Raw genomic sequence first — 18,605 nt, forward strand, 5'->3', positions numbered from 1 at the left:
AATGACAGGGCAACCTTACATTGCCAAGGACTCCAAGGTAGCTGAGCCAAGCCCACTACTGTTGCCCCTGGTATGGGAAGTAGCCGTGCGGAGCTTTTCCGGTGTGGAGGTGGTTGGACCTACTGGTTAAGAGCCCCGAGCCTGGACTCAGCTGCCTGTTTTCACACCGTGGCTTTACTGTCGCCGTGGACGCCTTCAGCAAGTGATCTGGTTCTTTCTTTCTCAGTGTGCTCTTCTGTAAAGTGGGGAGAGCCAGGCTGCTCCTCCCAACGGGCTCGCTATTACTTTAAATTACTGTTCTAATACCAGCCCCCCTAGCCCCCACTCCTAGTGGGTAGGGATGGGAGGCACACGCCTTGCCCACGCCCCCTCCCCCCTCCGCCCTCCCTGGATGGTGCCAGCCCCTCCACTTATGCCCAGGGCGGCCGCCACCGCACAGCGAGGCTACCCTGGTGCGACGGGGGAGTGGTTCGGCAGGTTTTTCCTCTCAGTCTGCCTGCCTGCCGTGGGGCAACCAGCTGTCCTCTGCCTGTCTCACCTGGGCTGGGCTGTTCTAGGCTCTCATGCTCCTCTCTGCCAGACTGAGCCAGTGGGCAGCGGGCGCTGCGTCAGGATGCCCAGCATCTTCGCCTACCAGAGCTCTGAGGTGGACTGGTGTGAGAGTAACTTTCAGCACTCGGAGCTGGTGGCCGAGTTCTACAACACGGTGAGGTCCGGGTGGGAGGGCAGGGGGTGACAATCGTGACAGACCGGGGCTCCGACCTGGCGCCTCCGCATCGCCGCTGGGGAATCCTGCTGGAGGACTCACCCCTCTGCGCCTTGGCGCATCGGCTAGGTGAGGGGTGCTAGCTTTCATTCATTCGTCTGCGTTTGGCATCAGGCTCTGTGAAAGGTTTTGGAAAGGCAACCGTGACCAGGAAAACAGCCAGTCTCCCCCCCACCTCCCCCGCCCCCCCGCCCCGCCGGAGCAGAAGACACAGATGTGACTCCAGACATTCACAACCCAGGAGGATGGTGCTGTAATGGGAGTTGCACGGGCAGCCTTGGGGAACGGGGAGGGTAGAGGTGTGATGTGAGAGCCCACTGGGGGGGTGGATCATGAAGGGCTTCCAGGAGGAGGTGACTGTGTCGAGTTTGTTTTCAGCTGTACTCCCAGCCTAGGTTGACCAACTCCTTCCAGTTTGCTGGGCACTGTCCTGGTTTTAGAGTTGAAAGTCCCGTGTCCTGGGGACCCCTCAGTTCTGGGCATACCGGCACCGTGGGTCATCATTCCCCTAGCCCTTGCCATGAGGCCTTGTTGGAAGGGCTCAAAATGCCTAAATGGCAGAGGCATTTCAGCAAAGCTTAGAAGACGCAAAGCAGCCAAAGCTGCATGTGGGCTGTGTTACTACCCCCGTGTGTGGTGCTGGGGAGATTGCCATGGGTAAGGCGGGTTGCCCACCTTCCTGGAGCCACTGGCATGGGGGGTGATGCGGGCTGTGGGCTTTGCTCCGTACCTTGCACATAGTGAGGGTGCTTAGTCCACAGTGAGTAAGGCCAGCACCCCTCTATTGAGTGCTTCTGCGGGGCAGGCGTTGTGCTCAATATTCCAGAGGAAAAATCGCAGTTTAATCTTCACAGTGACTTTGGGAATTAGGCACAGTGTATATTACATAAAGTTAATCCTGTTGTCCGGGTGAGGAAATGGTCTTCAGGGAGGCTGAAAGATTTATACCAAGGGTCATGCTGGCACTCAGAGCTAGGATTTGAACCTGGTGGTTCCAGGAGATTCTTTTTGGGGGAAGGGGAGAGGGAAATCAGTCCTGGGATGTCCTGGTTGCTTTTGCCTTGTTTGGCCCAGAGCCAGGAGGTGGGAGTTTAAGATTCAGGGGTTCCCCGTAGTTTCTCGAACCTTGTATCTCCTGGGCAGAAATACGGCCTCTGGTCCTGCGTACCCTCACCTGACCCATGGGAGGGGGGCTGACGGTGCTGAACTCCCAGGCGGAGAAGAGGTTGGAGGTTCTAGGAGTCTTCTTTCTGGATCCCCTGGAAGCCCACCCTGAGGCAGGAGTCCCCACAAAAGGCACCGAGAGAGGGCTGACCTGGGGCTGGGCTGAGCCTCGAGTCTCGCTATGCTTGACAATGGAAAGCGCTCCTCTGTTCAGGCTTCCTTTAGCCTGTCTCCAAATGCAGCAAATGGAGGGTCTGGCAGACTAGCAGACACCCTCTGAGGCTACAGGAGACATGGTCGTGACACATGCAAGGCTTCAACCCCATCATCTCCCTGTACCTGCATTTCCAGATACTTATCAAAGAGAAACAGAAGTTTCGCAAAATAGTAGTTATCTTTCCCTGGTGTGAACACACTTGGACATATCCTCTCCTATTGAAAAGGCACTTGCAAAACAGACCAGGGCACAAGGAATTGGATCCAAGGTATGTTATAAAGGGTGTCCCCAAGATTTTCTCTTTCCAGACACTTCTGAGTATCCCAACCGATCATCCGAGCTAATAAATAGCGTTGAGGAGTTGACAAACGTTTGCTGCAAAGGCCAGATATTAACGATTTTTGGCTTTTGGGGCTGTACAGTCTGTATGGAAATGACTCAGCTCTACCCTTATACCTGGAAAGCAGCCACAGATAGTATGTAATAAGCAAATGAGGGTGGCCATGTGCCAATAAAACTTTATTTATGGACACCGAAGCCCGCATTTTGTGTAACTTTCACACGTCACAAGATATCATTCTTCTTTCAAATTTTCAACCATTTAAAATGGTAAATGTTGCTGTTGGCTCATAAGCCATACAGAGCAGGACAGTGGGAGGATCTGGCACAGGGCCAGAGTTTGCCAGCTTCTGATATTGTATTTATAATAATCAGCCCCACAGAAAACAATGAGATCTTTCCCTTTTGGCCTCCTCAAATCAGTAATTAAAAATGGATTCATTCTGTAGTGAATGGGCACTACGACTGGGCACTCGTATTTTGCGGCTTCCTGCGGGCAGTCTGCCAAGTTGCGGGGTGTTCCGGATTCACGAACAGCGCCCCCTCCCCTTCCACTCCATCACTGTACCTCCAGGAACTCGCATCAGAGAGACAATCCCAATAGAAAACAAAATTTATATATAAAGTGCCGTCTGAGTCATCTTTAATGGCCATCAGTAGTGGAATACATAAAAAGGAAGCCATAACATTTCCACCAGCCTGTGTAGGGCTGAACACATTCTGGGCAAATACTGTGCAGCTTTTTAAAAGGCACGTTTTGGATCCAAAATATGTAGCAAGAATTTTCTTTTTTTTTTAAATTTATTTATTTGACAGAGATCATAAGCAGGCAGAGAGGCAGGCAGAGAGAGAGGAGCAGGCTCCCCGCTGAGCGAAGAGCCCGACATGGGGCTCGATCCCAGGACCCTGAGATCCTGACCCGAGCTGAAGGCAGTGGCTTAACCCACTGAGCCACCCAGGCGCCCCCGTAGCAAGAATTTTCTTTAAAAAATCGGTTCATGTTGATCTCCTCATGACCCACCTAGGAGTCAGCTCACTCTGCAGAGACTTTCACTTTCACAATGCCCTGCTTGCAAGATTTGCCTTCTGGGGTGGGGGGAGGCAGAGCCCAGCACCACCCCATCAGGGTTTAGAAGGCAGCCCTCGAGGACTCCGCCCAGGTGTTGACCAATTTCATCGAGGAGGGCAACTTGAGGAGTTGGGTTTTGAAAGACGAACAGGAGCTTGCCTGGTAGCATAAGAGTCGAGGAAAAGGGATAAAGAGAAAAATGAGTCTTGGAAGGAAAAGAGCCTGCACAGTTTGGGAAAGGGAAGCGTGTTCCTGTGGCTAGAGTGATGAGGAGAGATACAGCTGAACGAGTTTGGAGTGCTGAGTGGGAGTGTTCCAAATATATCCTGTATTTCCTGATGGACTCATTGGGCTCATTCATTCATTCAACCTCACTGTTATGAACCAACCTGAGCTGATTGATCCTGGGGTCCTGGAGAGGCTCCGTGCTCCCCAGATAAGGAAGGGTTCAGAAATAGATCTGACCAGGCCCGTGGTTAGCTTGTGGCAGAGGGAGGGCAAAGGGACCAGAATGGGCCGTGGGGAGCCACGGGGACGACCTGGGGAGCCTCCGCTCGCTGAATGGGGTGGGAAACTCAATGCTTAAAGCATGAGTCAATGTTCTCTCAGGGATATGGAGCCAACGGACCAGCATAAGCCAAGATCTTGGGGTGAAAGAGAAGAGCAGACCAAGGAACCGTTGGTGGCTCGAAGCCAGAGCCCTGGTTGCCCACAGAGGAAGTGAGAGCAGAGAGACAGGTGGAGGAGGTTTCCAGGGGCCACGTGGAGAATGCCTGCCAGAGGAACGTGAGATCCGTGGTGAGGGCACCGGGGAGCCACGAGTGACTTTTGGACAGCAAAGAGTCAATGACGTGGGCTGCAGCCGAGGCGCCTGGTTGCTTTCATAGATGGCCCTGGAGAGCCAGGAGGGCACATCCAACAGGAACAGAGGTCAAGGACGTGCGAGGGCCTGGGTCAGGCGGGGTGGAGGAGAAGTCAAGGTGTGGGCTGCTCCAGTGTTTGCTTCTGCTGGCGTTGGCCTGCTGGCCTCCAGGTGTGGCCTCCTTCTGGGCTGCTGACAGCTCAGGAGGGTTTCCAGCAGTGGAGGAAGACGTGTCAAGGCCCCCTGCTTCTGAGAGACAGCTGAATTTCTTTCCTGGGGTCTTGCCAAAACTTCAGAAGCTCTGGGTCTCATCCTCTCCAGAAAGCTCCCTCTTGGATGCTTGGATACAGAACCAAGGGGTGGCGTGTCGGGAGCGGGAAATGGCATGGGCACAGGTGCAGCGGTGGGCGTAGTTTGCAGAAGGGGTATGATAGAAGGGGCAGAGAGGTCAGAGTGGGGAGGTCGTGCAAGGGGGTGTAGTTTGCAACGCCCGTACTTCCCACAGCCTCCCCACGTCCTTCCGCCGCTGAGCATTCCCGTTGCTGGCCTCTGCGGTGGGGGGGTTGCTGTCCCTCTCTCCCTTGACTGCTGTGTGATGCAGGGGGAGAACCTCCCCTCTCTGAGCCCCTGGCTGTGAGTAGCAGGTCCCATGAGTTCTAAAACCATCCCTCTCTCTTCAGCCTTCCTTCTCATCAAATTCACGGCAAAAGCAATTGTTCCGCCCCCCCCCCCAGCCCCTGAAAATGAGGAGGGAAGACCCTATTCATTGAATAATTTCACACCCCAGAGACCGTGCCTATGACACTTCCTGGCCCAGACCCCATAGGTCCCTCTGGACCTCTTTCCTCCTTCAGAAAAAGCCTGCTGGGGATGACAGAGGGGTCCAATTTGGAGAGATAAGGACCCCTTCATTTTGCTCATGACTCAACAAGAATTGACTGAGTCAGGGACTGTCTCGGGCTCTGGTGACCCAAGCAAACGAAAACCTCTGCCGGTGCCGGTGTCCTGGGCGATGGAGGAGACAGACAAAAAACAGAAGTCAGAAGTACAGCATGCTGGTGGGACAGGGAAGAAAGACTCATTCGTTCTTACGTCCATTCATTTATTTACTCAGCAAATATTGACTGAGTACTCACTCAGAAAGGGAACAACTGTGAGGTGCTAATATGACCAACCCACAGACCGTAGGGAGGATGAAACAGCTCCTGGGCATCCCAAACGTCCATCATGGAGGAATGGGTAGGCACGCTGTCCTTCATCCACACAGCGGACTACTACTCAGCCGTAAACAGGAGGGGAGCGCTACACGCTACATCCTAGATGAACCTTGGCAACACGGTGCCAGTCATAGACGGCCACACGCTGTGTGATTCCATCCATAAGAAACGCCCAGAAGAATCAAATCTGTAGAGATAAGAAGCAGATGCGTGGTTGCCCAGAGCTGGGGGGAGTGGGGGTGGAGAGTGACTGCTTCTGGGGACAGGGTTTCATTTTGGGGGTGATGAGAATGTTCTGGAATTAAATAGTGGTGATGGTTGCACAAGGGCATGAGGAGTCGATTGAAACCCATTCACTTGCACACTTTGAAAGAGTGAATTTGACTGTATGTGATTTATTTATCAATTTAAAAAACAAATAAAAAAAAGCACCTTCATGTTCTTGATGTATCCCAAGCACAAAATAAACAAAACTACTACTATTGGAAGCAAATGTAGCACAGAGATGCAAAAGTGTTTATGTATAATTTTTTTTTTTTAACAAATAGCGCTTCTTGTAACCCTCCTAGCAATTTTAGGAAGTAGGCACTCTTATTCTCCCCATTTGTAAAAATGGGGAATAAAGGCTCAGAGAGTGTGTGCTTCCTCCCCCGGGTTGCACAGCATGTAGATCACAAGTGCATGTGTATGACGGAAGTGCCGGAGTTAAAGCCTGGGCCCCCTGGGCCCAGAGCCTCTCACTTATTTAACCACAGCATTGTGAGGCCATTCAGTTACTGGGTGATTAACAATTAATTATGTGTGTTTTAATTCATGCAAGCAAGTCCTGTTTGGGGAGGGTCTTCGGCTGGTGCTCCAGCCCCACGCTCCGGGCCCTGCACCAGCGTTCTTGCGCACGTGTCGGTGGGGACGTGAAGGGGTCCTCGACAGGTGACAGAGCTGGGTGTGCGTGGTGGCAGTTCGAGCTTCGGCGGTGGGGAGAAAGCACTCGGGGGCGTTTGGTGATGTTCCCTTGATTTGATTGACTTGACAGATTTTTCTTGAGCGCCCAATGCCTGCCCAGCGAGGTGGGTGCTGGGGACACAGCCAGGGACAAAATAGGTGTGTATCGTCCTCACGGAGGTCACCGCCCAGTGAGCAGGACAGGGACAACAAAGGAGTCAAGAATGAACCCATGGAATGCACAAGCGACGGAGTGGGCGGGCATGGGGGCAGCTCCGGGCCAGGGGAGATGAGAAAGCGGCTCCCTCTCTGCCTTTCCCCAAAGCTGAAATGGGCCGTCGATTCAGTCAGTCTGCCTCCCTCCTTTCTCTTCTCTGTTCCTTCCTCCCTCCCTTGCCGCCTAACCTTCTCTCTCTCTCTCAATCCTTTTCTTCTTCCAGACCTCAGGTACCCAGCCACCCAGCCACATCCATTCACCAGACACGCTGCTGGGTACTGGTGATCAAAAAAGCAAATTATTCCAGAACAGCAGCAGCCCTGGTTTTCACAGTCGGTAGAGCAGCTGCGGCAGACACACACGGGTGCATTGCGAACATGTATTCTCCGCGTGCCTTGTTCCCTACCAAAATTCACTGAGCACCTACTGTGTGCCAGACTTGGCTCTAGACACTGGGGTTTCACAGCGGTGAGCGAAACTCTCCGGCCCCGTAGCACTTGGTTCTCTCATCCTTATGGTGATGCTTGGCATTAGAGGAGGAAAATGCGGCACAGAATGCCCCCCAAACCCTGACTGCATAGACCTGGGAAGGCAGTCTTTGTTTTGGGGTGCTGCTAGGTCTTTGAGCAGCATGGTAGATACTGAAGGAATGGTTAGTAAGCAAATGGATGGACGGACAGACGGATGGAGGTGAAGGTACCTGCTGGGGCTGGGACCTAGAGAGTCCGGCTCATGATCCTGGGCCAGCACCTCTCTGTCCTGGAAGAGTCTAGGTGGAGCCGCTGGTTGGGAAAGGTGGGGGCCCAGCCCCAGAGGCAGGGAGGGAGGCCCCGGTAGGGGGCGGTGTCTGATGCTATCTTTGGAGCCAGCTGGAGCTCGTTAGTCAGAGGCTCTGCCCTCATTCTGCACACTCAGGGGCGTTAGCAAAAACTTCTGTCTTCGTTCTGCTGGCCCCTGAGCTTGGAGCAACTAAACCAAGGATAAGCCTGTGACCCTTATCTCCCACACCACCACCACCGGCAGTAACCCTTGCTATTTGTTGAACTGTAAACACATCCCTGGCAAGGGAGTCTTTCGATGCCTGGCCTCGTGCATGGCCCTCGACAGCCTCTATGCTACCCATCATTGTTCTCTGCCATTTTGCTGGTGCAGGAAATGGAGACCCAGAGACACCAGGCCACATGGCCAGGGAGCAGGAAAGCCTTCTTTTAACCATTGTTACCTGTCTACTCCTCTCTGTCTTTTAAGGCAGAGGGTAAAAGCAAACTTTGGTGTTCCCCAGGGCTGTGCAACCTCAGAGAAGTCACTCTGCCTCTCTGAGATCCGTTGTCAAATAAGAACTAGAAAGTTAGACCTCGTGGGGGGAGATGTGCACGAGGATTGAAAGCAATGTCTATAAAATCATGTGGTCCAAAGATAAGGAAGTGACAGTCGTAACACCTTCCATCCAGAACTTTCCAGGTACAACCCCTTCTGCCAAGTGTTTTCATGTGAGTGGCTGGTGAACCACAGAAACCTGCTTGGAGGTCCAGTCAGCAGGAAACATTTATTGAGCACCTACTATACCCAGTTACCCAGTTCCTGAGATTACAGTGGAGAACAGGGAAGACACAGTGCCTGTTCCCAAAGCCGGCTTTAGTGCGAGAGTGAGGCAATTTCAGAACAGCTGGGGAAGTGTTAGGATAGAGGGCCAGGGCCCAAACGATCACCCAACCCTGCCTTGTGGGATTGGGAAGGCTTTATCAAAAGGCGATGCCCAGGGGAAAGACCGAGTAGTAGTTGACCTGGCAAAGAGGGTTAAGTGGGGACAAAGACTGTTCCAGGCAGTGGGAACAGCCTCTGCCAACTTCTGGAGGTTAAGGGGTGAGAGCAAGTATGGCTCATTTGGGGGAACTGAGCTGTCCCTTCCGCCTGGATGATAAAGTTGAAGGTGGAGAGAGGTGGTTATGGAGGGAGTTCACAAGCCAGGTTTAAGAGTTTGCATTTTATTTATGGGAGTCACAGACGTGTTTTAAATGGAGGGTTTAGAGTTTGGGGAACTGGTTGGCTCAGTATCTTCTGCCATACTTGATACGCCCAAGGACTGGCGTTTGTTTGAAGGCAGAGGGAACATCTGATTTGGGATTTTGCCCATTTGGTATCCATGGCACCGTCTTCCCTATGAAAACCAAATGCCCCTTTCCTTCTGGTTATTTTCTCAGTAGGATGGTCAATCAAGGTGCCCACCCCAACCTCTGGCCGAGGGTGGGCTGTGGCCCAGGCAGCATATCCTCCATTTGAGATGTATCTTGGGCCTGGATATAACAACTGAACATAATTTTTTTCCCCCATTCATGCCCAAAGTTGCTCCCTGAAGAGACTGTCCACTCAAGCCTCAGAGCTGTTCTGGTTTCTGGCTTTCCTTGTTTTCTGCAATTCTTTGGATTAATGAGCTCCCCACAATAAATGACTGAATTGACAAACAAGTTAAATAAGTAATTACGTACACATTTTTATATTTATGGTATAAGTTTGTTTTCTGTTGCCTGCTACCCAAGAACCCTAACTCATACACCAATGGTGATGATTTTGCTGGATTCAAGCATTAGAAAGCTAGCTTAAGCAAAAACAAAACAAGACAAAAACAAACAAACAAACAAAAAAACCCCCAAACCAAACAGGAAGAATGCATTAGATAGGTACTGGGGTATCTTAGAAAATGGAGAGATGAGTTGCTTGGGAGGGCTGGGGTCCACGGCAGGTCTGGAGGATTTAGCACAAGACAGATACAACCCTTGGGTATCTGCTTGTATTCTCAGCCTTGTCTGTTTGTGGTGACAAAATGGTTGCCATGTCTTAAACATCAGGACAATATCTTAAGACATTAGAGAGTTGACAATGGTGCAACTCAATTCTGGTGACTCCCAGGCTCTGTATCTGTTCCAGGTTTCAAATTCCCAGGAAAATCTGATTGGCACAGTTTGGGATAGGTGTCTGCTCCAGTGGGGTTGGGTGTTAGGATGCAGACACAGCGTGCATGTTCTCAGGTAGCCATTGGGAACAGGTAGATGTGTTTGACATCGCCCATTGGTGGGCATCAGACACATTGGTGTGGAAAGCAAGGACATCGGTGGGATCGTGGGCTGCAAAACCAGCTTGCCAAGGGTCCTCAAATTGTGGGACCAGCCCTTGAGCTGGTTCACCATCACCCAAGGAAAGCCACGGGCTTCCCTAGAATCAGAAGGGCTCCTGCCTTGGGACCTTGTCTTGGTGCCCAAGACCTAGGGTCCTAGATGGTGACCTTGTATCAGGTAAATGGTTTCCCCACACTCGCCTCTGTGCTCTGTGTTCTCCTTTTTTACTGAAGTGTAGTTGACATGGAATATTACACTAGTTTCGGGGTGCGCCATGGTGATTTGACAATCACATACATTACACAGCGCTCACCACGGTAAGTGTAGTTACCACCTGTCACAATGAAATGTTATAATGTTATTGACTACACTCCCTATGTTGTGCTTTTCACCCCCATGACTTATTGATTTCATAACCGGAAGTTACACCTCTTCACCCATTTTGCCCATCCCCCACACCTTCCCCTATTTATGAGTCTGTTCTGGTTTTTGTTTGTTTGTTCACTGGTTTTGTCTTTTAGACTCCACGTATAAGTGAAATCATATGGCGTTTGTCTCTCTCTGACCTACTTCAGTTGGCGTAACACCCTCTAGGTCCCTTCATATTGTCACAAATGGCAAGATTTCTGCCTTTTGTGGCTGAGTACTGTTCCACTATACACCACGTCTCCTCCTCCTCCTCCTCCTTCTACTTCTTCTTCTTCAAAAAGATTTTATTGATTTATTTGACAGAGAGAGACACGGGGAGAGAGGGAACACAAGCAGGGGGAGTGCGAAAGGGAATAGCGGGCCTCCCACACACAGGGAGCCCGATGCAGGGCTCGATCCCACAACCCTGGGACCATGACCTGAGCCAAAGGTAGATGCTTAAGGGCTGAGCCACCCAGGCGCCCCTACACCATGTCTTCTTTAGTCATTCATGTATCAGGGACCCCCGGTTGCTTCCATATCTTGGCTAGTATAAATAAAGCTGCAATAGGGGTGCATATATCCTTACAGATTAGTGTTTTTGTTTTTTTGGGGGGGCGGGGAGTCCGTGCCCAGCAGCAGAATCACTGGATCCTATGGCATTTCTATTTTTAATCATTTAGGAACCTCTACCATGGCTGCACCAACTTGCATTCCCACCGACAGCGCACGAGGGTTTCCCCTTCTCCTCAGTCTTACCCAACACTTGTTATTTTGTCGTCTTCTTTTTTTTTCTTCTTCAATAATAGCCATTCTGACTGGTGTGAGGTGATCGCTCCCTGTGGTTTTGACTTGCATTTCCTTGAGCTCTCTGTTTTTGAGTCGGCACCCCTTCAGACTCGGTTTCTGAGAATAACGGAGCACCCTGGCGAACAGGGTGCTCCTTCTTCACTTTCTAAGATGGGATGGAGGCGATGGAGGAGACATTTACAAGGGGAAGAGTTTATTGGGGGAAAGAAGGTTGTAATTGAGTGAGCAAGCAGCTGACCTCAAGCTGACTGGGAGAACACTAGTTTCTGAGCTTTTGTGAGAGACTTACTATGGTCCGGACATCTCTGGGGGTGGGGGGAGCTTTGAGGGGGCACTGAAGTCCTGTAGCAGCAGTCAGGGACTCTGAACCCTTGAAATTCTGGTACACATGTTCTTGTCACCTTAATCATACTCATGGACTGCTGAGGTCTGGGGGTCTTTGGGTCAAGAACATGAAGAGGCAAGTGGCATTACACATATGTCACAAATGCAGATATGGTAGGTTAGAGCATTGAATTAACTCGTCACCATCCATGATGGGGGAGCATGGATCCAATCCCATGTCACTCGGATCCAGAAGTCCAGCAACTAGGATGCTTTGGTTTCAAATGAAACGGCCCACTAAAAACAGCTTAAAAAGACAAGATCATATCTTCTCATCTTTTGAAATGTAAGTCTAGAGGTAGATGGTAGAGGTAGAAGTAGAGGTAGAGGTAGAGGTAGAAGTCTAGAGCTAGAGGTTCTGGAAAGTTAACTCAGCAGCTCAACATTACCACGCTACAGCTCTGCAGTTCATGGAGCAGTGATTCTTGAAATGCTGTCTGTGGATACTGTGGGCTCTTTGAGGCCTTTCAGAGGTTCCTTGAGGTGAAAATTATTTTCATAATAATACAAAGATTTTGTTTGCCTTTCTCGCTCTAATTGTCTCACCAGGATACAATGGAATCTTCTAGTGGTTTTGTGATGAGTGATGATGTCATCCCTCAGATGACCAAGGGAACATGTCCTTGTGTAGTCCTGGATTTCTAAAATTTCTCAGTAATACAGTCGATCTGGATAAATGTAGCTCACATTTTTAAAAAAAGTAATTATTCATTTGCATTTCTATCCCATTGCTCAGACCAGGTCACAAGGGCACAGTGAGTGGCAAGGAAGGCTGGGAAGTGTAGTCTTTAGTTGTGTAGCTGTGTCTAAAACTTGGGGGGATCCTATTTCTACAAGTAAAAGGGGGCAGATGGGTGCGGAAGGTTAGTAGATAGTCTGCCACACTCACTGAATGAATGAATGAGTGAATGAATGAGTGAACTGATAGAAGAGGAGATGGAGTAATTAATCTACTGATGACGGTTGACAAGAGTGACAAACTCTGGGTTGATTAATTGCCTGAAAGGGTTTAGGTGACCAATGGGCCAACTTAGGGTTGGACATAGGGGCAGCCCTCCTCTGCCTGTGATTCTGATAACCCCCTCCCCATGTCTTCCTCTTTTCCAGTTCAGCAATGTCACCTTCCTCATCTTTGGGCCTCTCATGATGTTTCTGATGCACCCCTACGCCCAGAAACGCTCCCGCTATGTTTATATCACCTGTGTCCTCTTCATGGTCGTAGGTAGGTGGGGGGGGGTCTATGACCGTGGGGTGGTAGGGCTGGGGGACCACCCCCTTGACCACCTACCTTTGTCTCTTGCTCCAGGCCTGTTCTCCATGTACTTCCACATGACGCTTAGCTTCCTGGGCCAGCTGCTGGATGAGATCGCTATCCTGTGGCTGCTGGCCAGTGGCTACAGCATATGGATGCCCCGCTGCTACTTTCCCACTTTCCTAGGAGAGAACAGGTGGGGCGGTGGCTGGTCCTCTGTTGATCCCACCAGAGCCCATCTAGGCTCCTGGGTCCACTCCCCGAGCTCACTTGAGGTCCTTGGAATCCCTCCCTTGATCACCCCAGGACTTTCTCCTGACCCTACCTGACTTAACCGGCCTCCAGGGACTCCTCCATTGAGAGTACTTGGGACCCCCGGAAATCCTCTCCTGATCCTACCTGGATAGTCTGGTACCTTCTCCAGAACCTGTTCGAAGCCAAGAGGGGGTCCCAGGAACCCATACTTAAGCAGGGACCTCTCTCCTGAGCCAATCCCTGGGATCCCTGGAACTCTCCTGGGTTTTTCCTGGGCCCCTCTCTTGACCTGAGACCCCTCTGAATCTCTCTCCTGACCCATATGACCTATCCGAGCTTTCTAGGACCCCTCTCTTGATAGGACCTCTATAATTCCTTCCTCCAACCTACCTGGCTCCTCTGAATCCCTTGACTGACCTCACCTGGACCCCGACACTCTCTGCTGACCTGACTAAGCCCCTTGGAGCCCCCCGAGACCCTCTCATCATCCTACCCACCCTACCCTTGGGCCCCCCTTCGGACCCTGCCTGAGCTCACCTTGTTTCATCAGACCCTTCTTGGAGCCCTTTGCTGAGCCCACCTGGGACCCTCAAGACTTTTCTCTAGTCCAGTTGGGCTCCCTGGAACCCCTTCCCTTCGCTCATCTACCTCTGCCACCAGATCTCCTGACCCTGCCTAAACCACCCAGGACACTCCCAGCTGCCATCTGACAGCTGCACCCTTCTTCCCCCAGGCCCCAGTTCATCTGCCTGGTCGTCATCACCACCGTGGTCAGCACCTTCCTGTCCTTCCTGAGGCCCGTGATCAACGCGTATGCCCTCAACAGCATTGCTGTGCATATCCTCTACATCGTGTTCCAGGAATACAAGAAGTGGGTGGTGGTTGCAGGTGCCTCCCTGGGGAGGTGGCTCCCATCCCCCTCCAAATACTTCCCTCACCCCACATTCTCACCAAGTCCCAGGGATGGAGTTCTCATTGACTCCAGGCTCAAGGGAGAGATGTCCCTTCCCCAAGATCGTCCACTAACAAGGGACAGGTTTAGGGTTGGTACCTAAGGCTGAAACCCAAAACGTACAAACAAGCAGAGATTGTTGTACCATAAACCTCCGTGTACCAACTGCTGCTCCCAACAACCATCAGCATTTTGCCAACTTGCATTATACATTCTCCCTCAGATTCCATATATGGCACCCATTAACTTTTCAGGACTTAACTCTCCCAATAAAGAATTATTATTATTTTTAACCCATACTAGGACTTGGCAGGAAATGGGGTCATTTGAAGAGACCTGAATAAAAGGGTTATTTACAAAGGAGAGAGCAGGTGTAGGAAAATCACTAGGGATCATTTAGAACCATTGTGCTGATAAGAGTTGGATCCTATGCTCATCAGGAGACCTGATGGAGGAAGCAATGGGAGGGAGTGAATACAAGAGTATGGAAGAAGAGAGCCCTGTGAAGAGGGTCTCCTTAACAAGAACTGTCACCTCCAGTTGCTGGTGGCAACTAGCTTGAGCCAACCCCACATGGAGGAGGCCAGGAGAATAAATATTCTAACCATACACTCCTCATACCCTTTGGTTTCTTACTGGGATGCTTCATTGGCCAACCCATCTGGAAATCATTGGCCAACCCAATTGGAAGCCATTGGCTTAACCAACTGGAAACAATTGGCTAATCTAACTGGAAGCCCAAGAACAAAGGAGTCTCCAGCTTCAGTCCACACAGGTCAGCACCCTGCCTCCCCAGTGCACAGGGCAGAATGAAGAGAGGTAGAGAAGGATATAGAGGGACAGATGGAAGATAGGGAACACTCAGTGCTAATGAAGTAGACCATACCCAGATCACACCACTGTTGTCTCAGTTTTTCAAGATGTCGTCTTCCAACGAGTCTTGTTGAAATTGGGATGTGAACATAGTCTCTTAGGTTTTCTTCATGTTATAGCAGTCTCTCCCTCCCTCCCCTATCTTCGTGCCTCTGATTTGATAACAGAAACTCCATCATTTGTCCTGTAGAACATTCTGGATTTGGCCATCTGCTTCCTGTGGTGTCTTTCATTGTCTGCCTGCCTGCCTTCCCTTCTTTTTTGTATTTCTTGCAAAATAATAGTTAGATCTAGATTTAGGTTTACATATTTTGAGGCCAGAATATTTCATGTGTGGTGCTGGGTGTTTCTTGTTCCATGCCATTAGGACCCCATAATGACTGGTTGTTCCATGTTTAAGTGCTTTTAAGGATCAATGGACTCAGATGGTGTCATCTTCTCACTTTATTGTAAAGTTTTCCACTGACTTTGCACCCAAGGATTTTAGCAGCCATTCAGGCTTGCATTTCCATCCATGGTTTCATTAGTGGTGGCAGGAGGGTGGTTTGCAGAACCTATTATTCCTTCTGCAATGATTATCCGGAGTTCTTCTGTCAAGAGGGACTTCCACTCATCCACCTGGAAATACAGTTTGCACAGGAAGGACAGGATGGATAGTTGACTCTTTCCTTTAATTGACCTATTTCCAGAGTAATGAGTTGGGGCCTTAGCCATCTTGAATAGAGACCAATGAGATTTAAAAAAAAAAAAAAGTATCATTATGAACGCATGGATGTTTATATCTCAGAAGTGTTTCAATCCAGTGCAGTCACTGGGCTATATTTTTAAGTTTTTATTAAGTAGTTACAGACTCATGGCAAGTTGCCAAAATAGTGGAGAGTCTTGGGAATGCTTCATCCAGCTCCCCCCAGCCTCTCCCGAAGGAGCATCCAATGTAACCACAGTACAACCTCAAAAGGAGGACATTGACAGTGGAACAATGCTGTTCACCAGACCCCAGACTCTCAATTCAGATTTCATCTGTCCTTACCTATTATTCTTTTTTGATGTTCAGACCATCCCATTTTAGAGTAGGGAGCAGACCCTGTGCTTTTAAACATACGGTAGTTATTACCTTATTAATCCCTGATATGTTCTTTCCTAAAGGATGCTGGGTCAGCTCTGCTGTCGGGGAAACAGATTCCGATCTTGAGTTGTCCCAAGATATGGCCTCCAGAGAATCTGCCCTCCCACACACAGACATGCCCGTAGGCACACAGACATGAATTCTCGGGCACTGACTCACAGGTGTTCGCACACTTGCAGCCCCAGACACAAACAGGGGAGGTCTTGTTGGTTAAGAAGTCTGCAGTCTGACAAACCTGGTTCAGGCCCCAGCTCTGCCACTTACTAGCCATGGAACCTTGGCTGGGGTTGGAGCACACCTTAATCTCACATGCCTGCTTTCCCCTCTCCAAGATGAGAATAACAGCATTGTCATGAGGGCTGAATTTTTATGGGAAGAACTTGTGGAGCCCAGCAAATGTTAGCAATCATCACAAGTGAGGCCCCCTCCTTCTGGTATTCTTGGTCATTTCCTCCTCTCAGCATCATCTCCTTGGATGGAGGAATTTCCCATCAGCCCCTTCAGGCTCTGCGATCTGAGTCAGGCTCTAATCTCCCTCCTTTTCTCCCTAGAACCAGCAATAAGGAGCTTCGGCATATCATGGAGGTCTCCGTGGTTTTATGGGCTTTTGCACTGACCAGTTGGATCAGTGACCGCTTGCTTTGCAGCTTCTGGCAGCAGATCAATTTCTTTTACCTGCACAGCATCTGGTAAGCACCTGCCCTGGGGTATGGGGCACCAGAACCAGACAATCTCAGATGCCAGGGTTTGGAGCAGGAGCTTGGGGGCAGGAAGCAGAGGCACCGATACTGGGGAGGGGTGTGAGTGAGTGTAGGATCTGGTTGCAATTGAGGGTCTGATCCAGAATGTCCCTTTGGATGGTCAGGATCCATGAGAAGTGAGGAGAGGACCTAGGTGGGGACATCAAGCTAGCTCAGGGGCATGTCGGCATCTGGTGCCCTCACCGCCTTCTCCCTGCACCCCACAGGCATGTCCTCATCAGTATCACTTTTCCCTATGGCATGGTGACCATGGCCTTAGTGGACGCCAGGTATGAGATGCCAGGTCAAACCCTCAAAGTCCGCTACTGGCCTCGGGACACTTGGCCTGTGGGGCTCCCCTACGTGGAAGTCAGTGATGACAAGAGCTGCTGATGCCGGCCAGCTTCTCGACTACCCAAGCACCTGCCAACTCACCTGTGCCTGGAAGAGGGAGGCCTGGATCAGGAGTCCGAGAGATGCTCATGGTTCTTTCCTCTACCTCCCTTTCTCCGTCTTCCTTGTCCTGCATGGCCCCACCCCAAGACAGGGGACGGACTTCATGAGCCTTCTGCGCAGCAGTCTGATGACCCTGGGGGAGCTTCCCTCCACAACCTGCCCTTATTCTGTTTTATTTCCTCCTCTGTGTTCACTTTGTGAGGCTGGCCCACCAGGGGCTGGGGTTACCTGGCAGCCACTGGGAATGACTTCAGGCTGTGGCTTGGTGCTTGGGCAACTTCATAAATTGTGACCATCACCCCCAGACCCTTTGGACCTGTCTTTGGCCATGCACTGTCCCTGGTACTTGGGGGGCATCCCAGAGAACAGACATGATTTCCAGTCACTTCATTCTGCACTCGCTCGTGAATGCAGAGACCTTGCAAACCCTCTCACACACATGCTCCTGCAGACCTCTGGGGCCATCTCACTGGTAGACAATGGAGTTACATGGAGGCCCAGAACGGGCCATCTGGCTGTTGTTGGGACATGGGTACCAGCAGAGGAACTGGGTGGCCTGTATGTGCTTAAAATGAGAGGAGTCCAGGAGGATGATTTTTGTGGTAGGTAAGAATACAGGGCTTGGAGTCAGGCAGACCTATGCTTGAATCCTGCTCGACCATTTCCTAGTGGTATAATCTGGGGGAAGTGATTTTTCCTACCTTCGAAGCCTAAACACTTTGTCTGTAATATGACGATGTTTCTTCCTTCATGGGACTTCTGCATGGATAGAACAAGATCATGTATTAAAAGTGTTTAGCATGGAATCTGGAAAACATCCAACCATCCATTGCCTCGCTCTTGTATTCCTCCCATCTGTATTCGGCCATCCATTCATGTTCATTTATCCATCCAAATGGTTTAGTCATCCTTTCATTCGTCTGTGTTCCCACTCATTCGTTCATTTGTCTTTTCCACAAATATACATCAAGTTCCTGCTGAATGTCAGAGACCACCCGCTGGCAATACAAGGCAACAAAGACAGGCAATGTCCCTGCTCTAATGAGGAGACACGTGTTACACAAATAAAAAGACAGACAAGGCATTTCCAGACACTAATACGAGCTGTAAAAATGATAAAGCTGACCCAACCTCACAGCCTCCTCTTAGCCTCCTGACTATGGAGGCTACAGGTGGGTAGGAGGTCTGGAGACGTCTTGTCTAATTGAAACCAGCCATGTGATCTTGGCAAGTCCCAGTCTCTATCAGGGACGCGTTAGAGAACCATGATGGGGGGGAAGCAGCCCTTTCAACTGGTGCTCAGTGGGGAAGTGCAGTTTCCAGATGAACCCTCAATGACAAGAGACCAGCCGTACTGAGAGCTGGCTGGCCAAGAGCATTCTGGGGAGAGGGAATGGCAGGTGTGAAACTCCCAGGGTGTGGATGAACTGGTGAGACAGAAAG

General features: G+C 50.6%; 1 protein-coding gene across 1 annotated transcript; it reads left to right on the top strand.

Moving 5' to 3' along the window:
- Positions 1-485: 485 nt before the first annotated feature.
- On the top strand, positions 486-18,058 carry ACER1 (alkaline ceramidase 1). The gene is made up of 6 exons (XM_004771570.3): positions 486-706; positions 12,616-12,730; positions 12,815-12,956; positions 13,749-13,886; positions 16,518-16,655; positions 16,934-18,058. The coding sequence occupies exons 1-6, from the start codon at positions 614-616 to the stop codon at positions 17,097-17,099; spliced, it is 792 nt and encodes a 263-aa protein (XP_004771627.1). The 5' UTR covers positions 486-613; the 3' UTR covers positions 17,100-18,058.
- Positions 18,059-18,605: the final 547 nt, after the last annotated feature.

This window comes from Mustela putorius, unplaced genomic scaffold, assembly GCF_011764305.1.
Source record: "Mustela putorius furo isolate JIRA1106 unplaced genomic scaffold, ASM1176430v1.1 tig00000095_pilon_pilon_pilon, whole genome shotgun sequence".
NCBI lineage: Eukaryota > Metazoa > Chordata > Mammalia > Carnivora > Mustelidae > Mustela > Mustela putorius.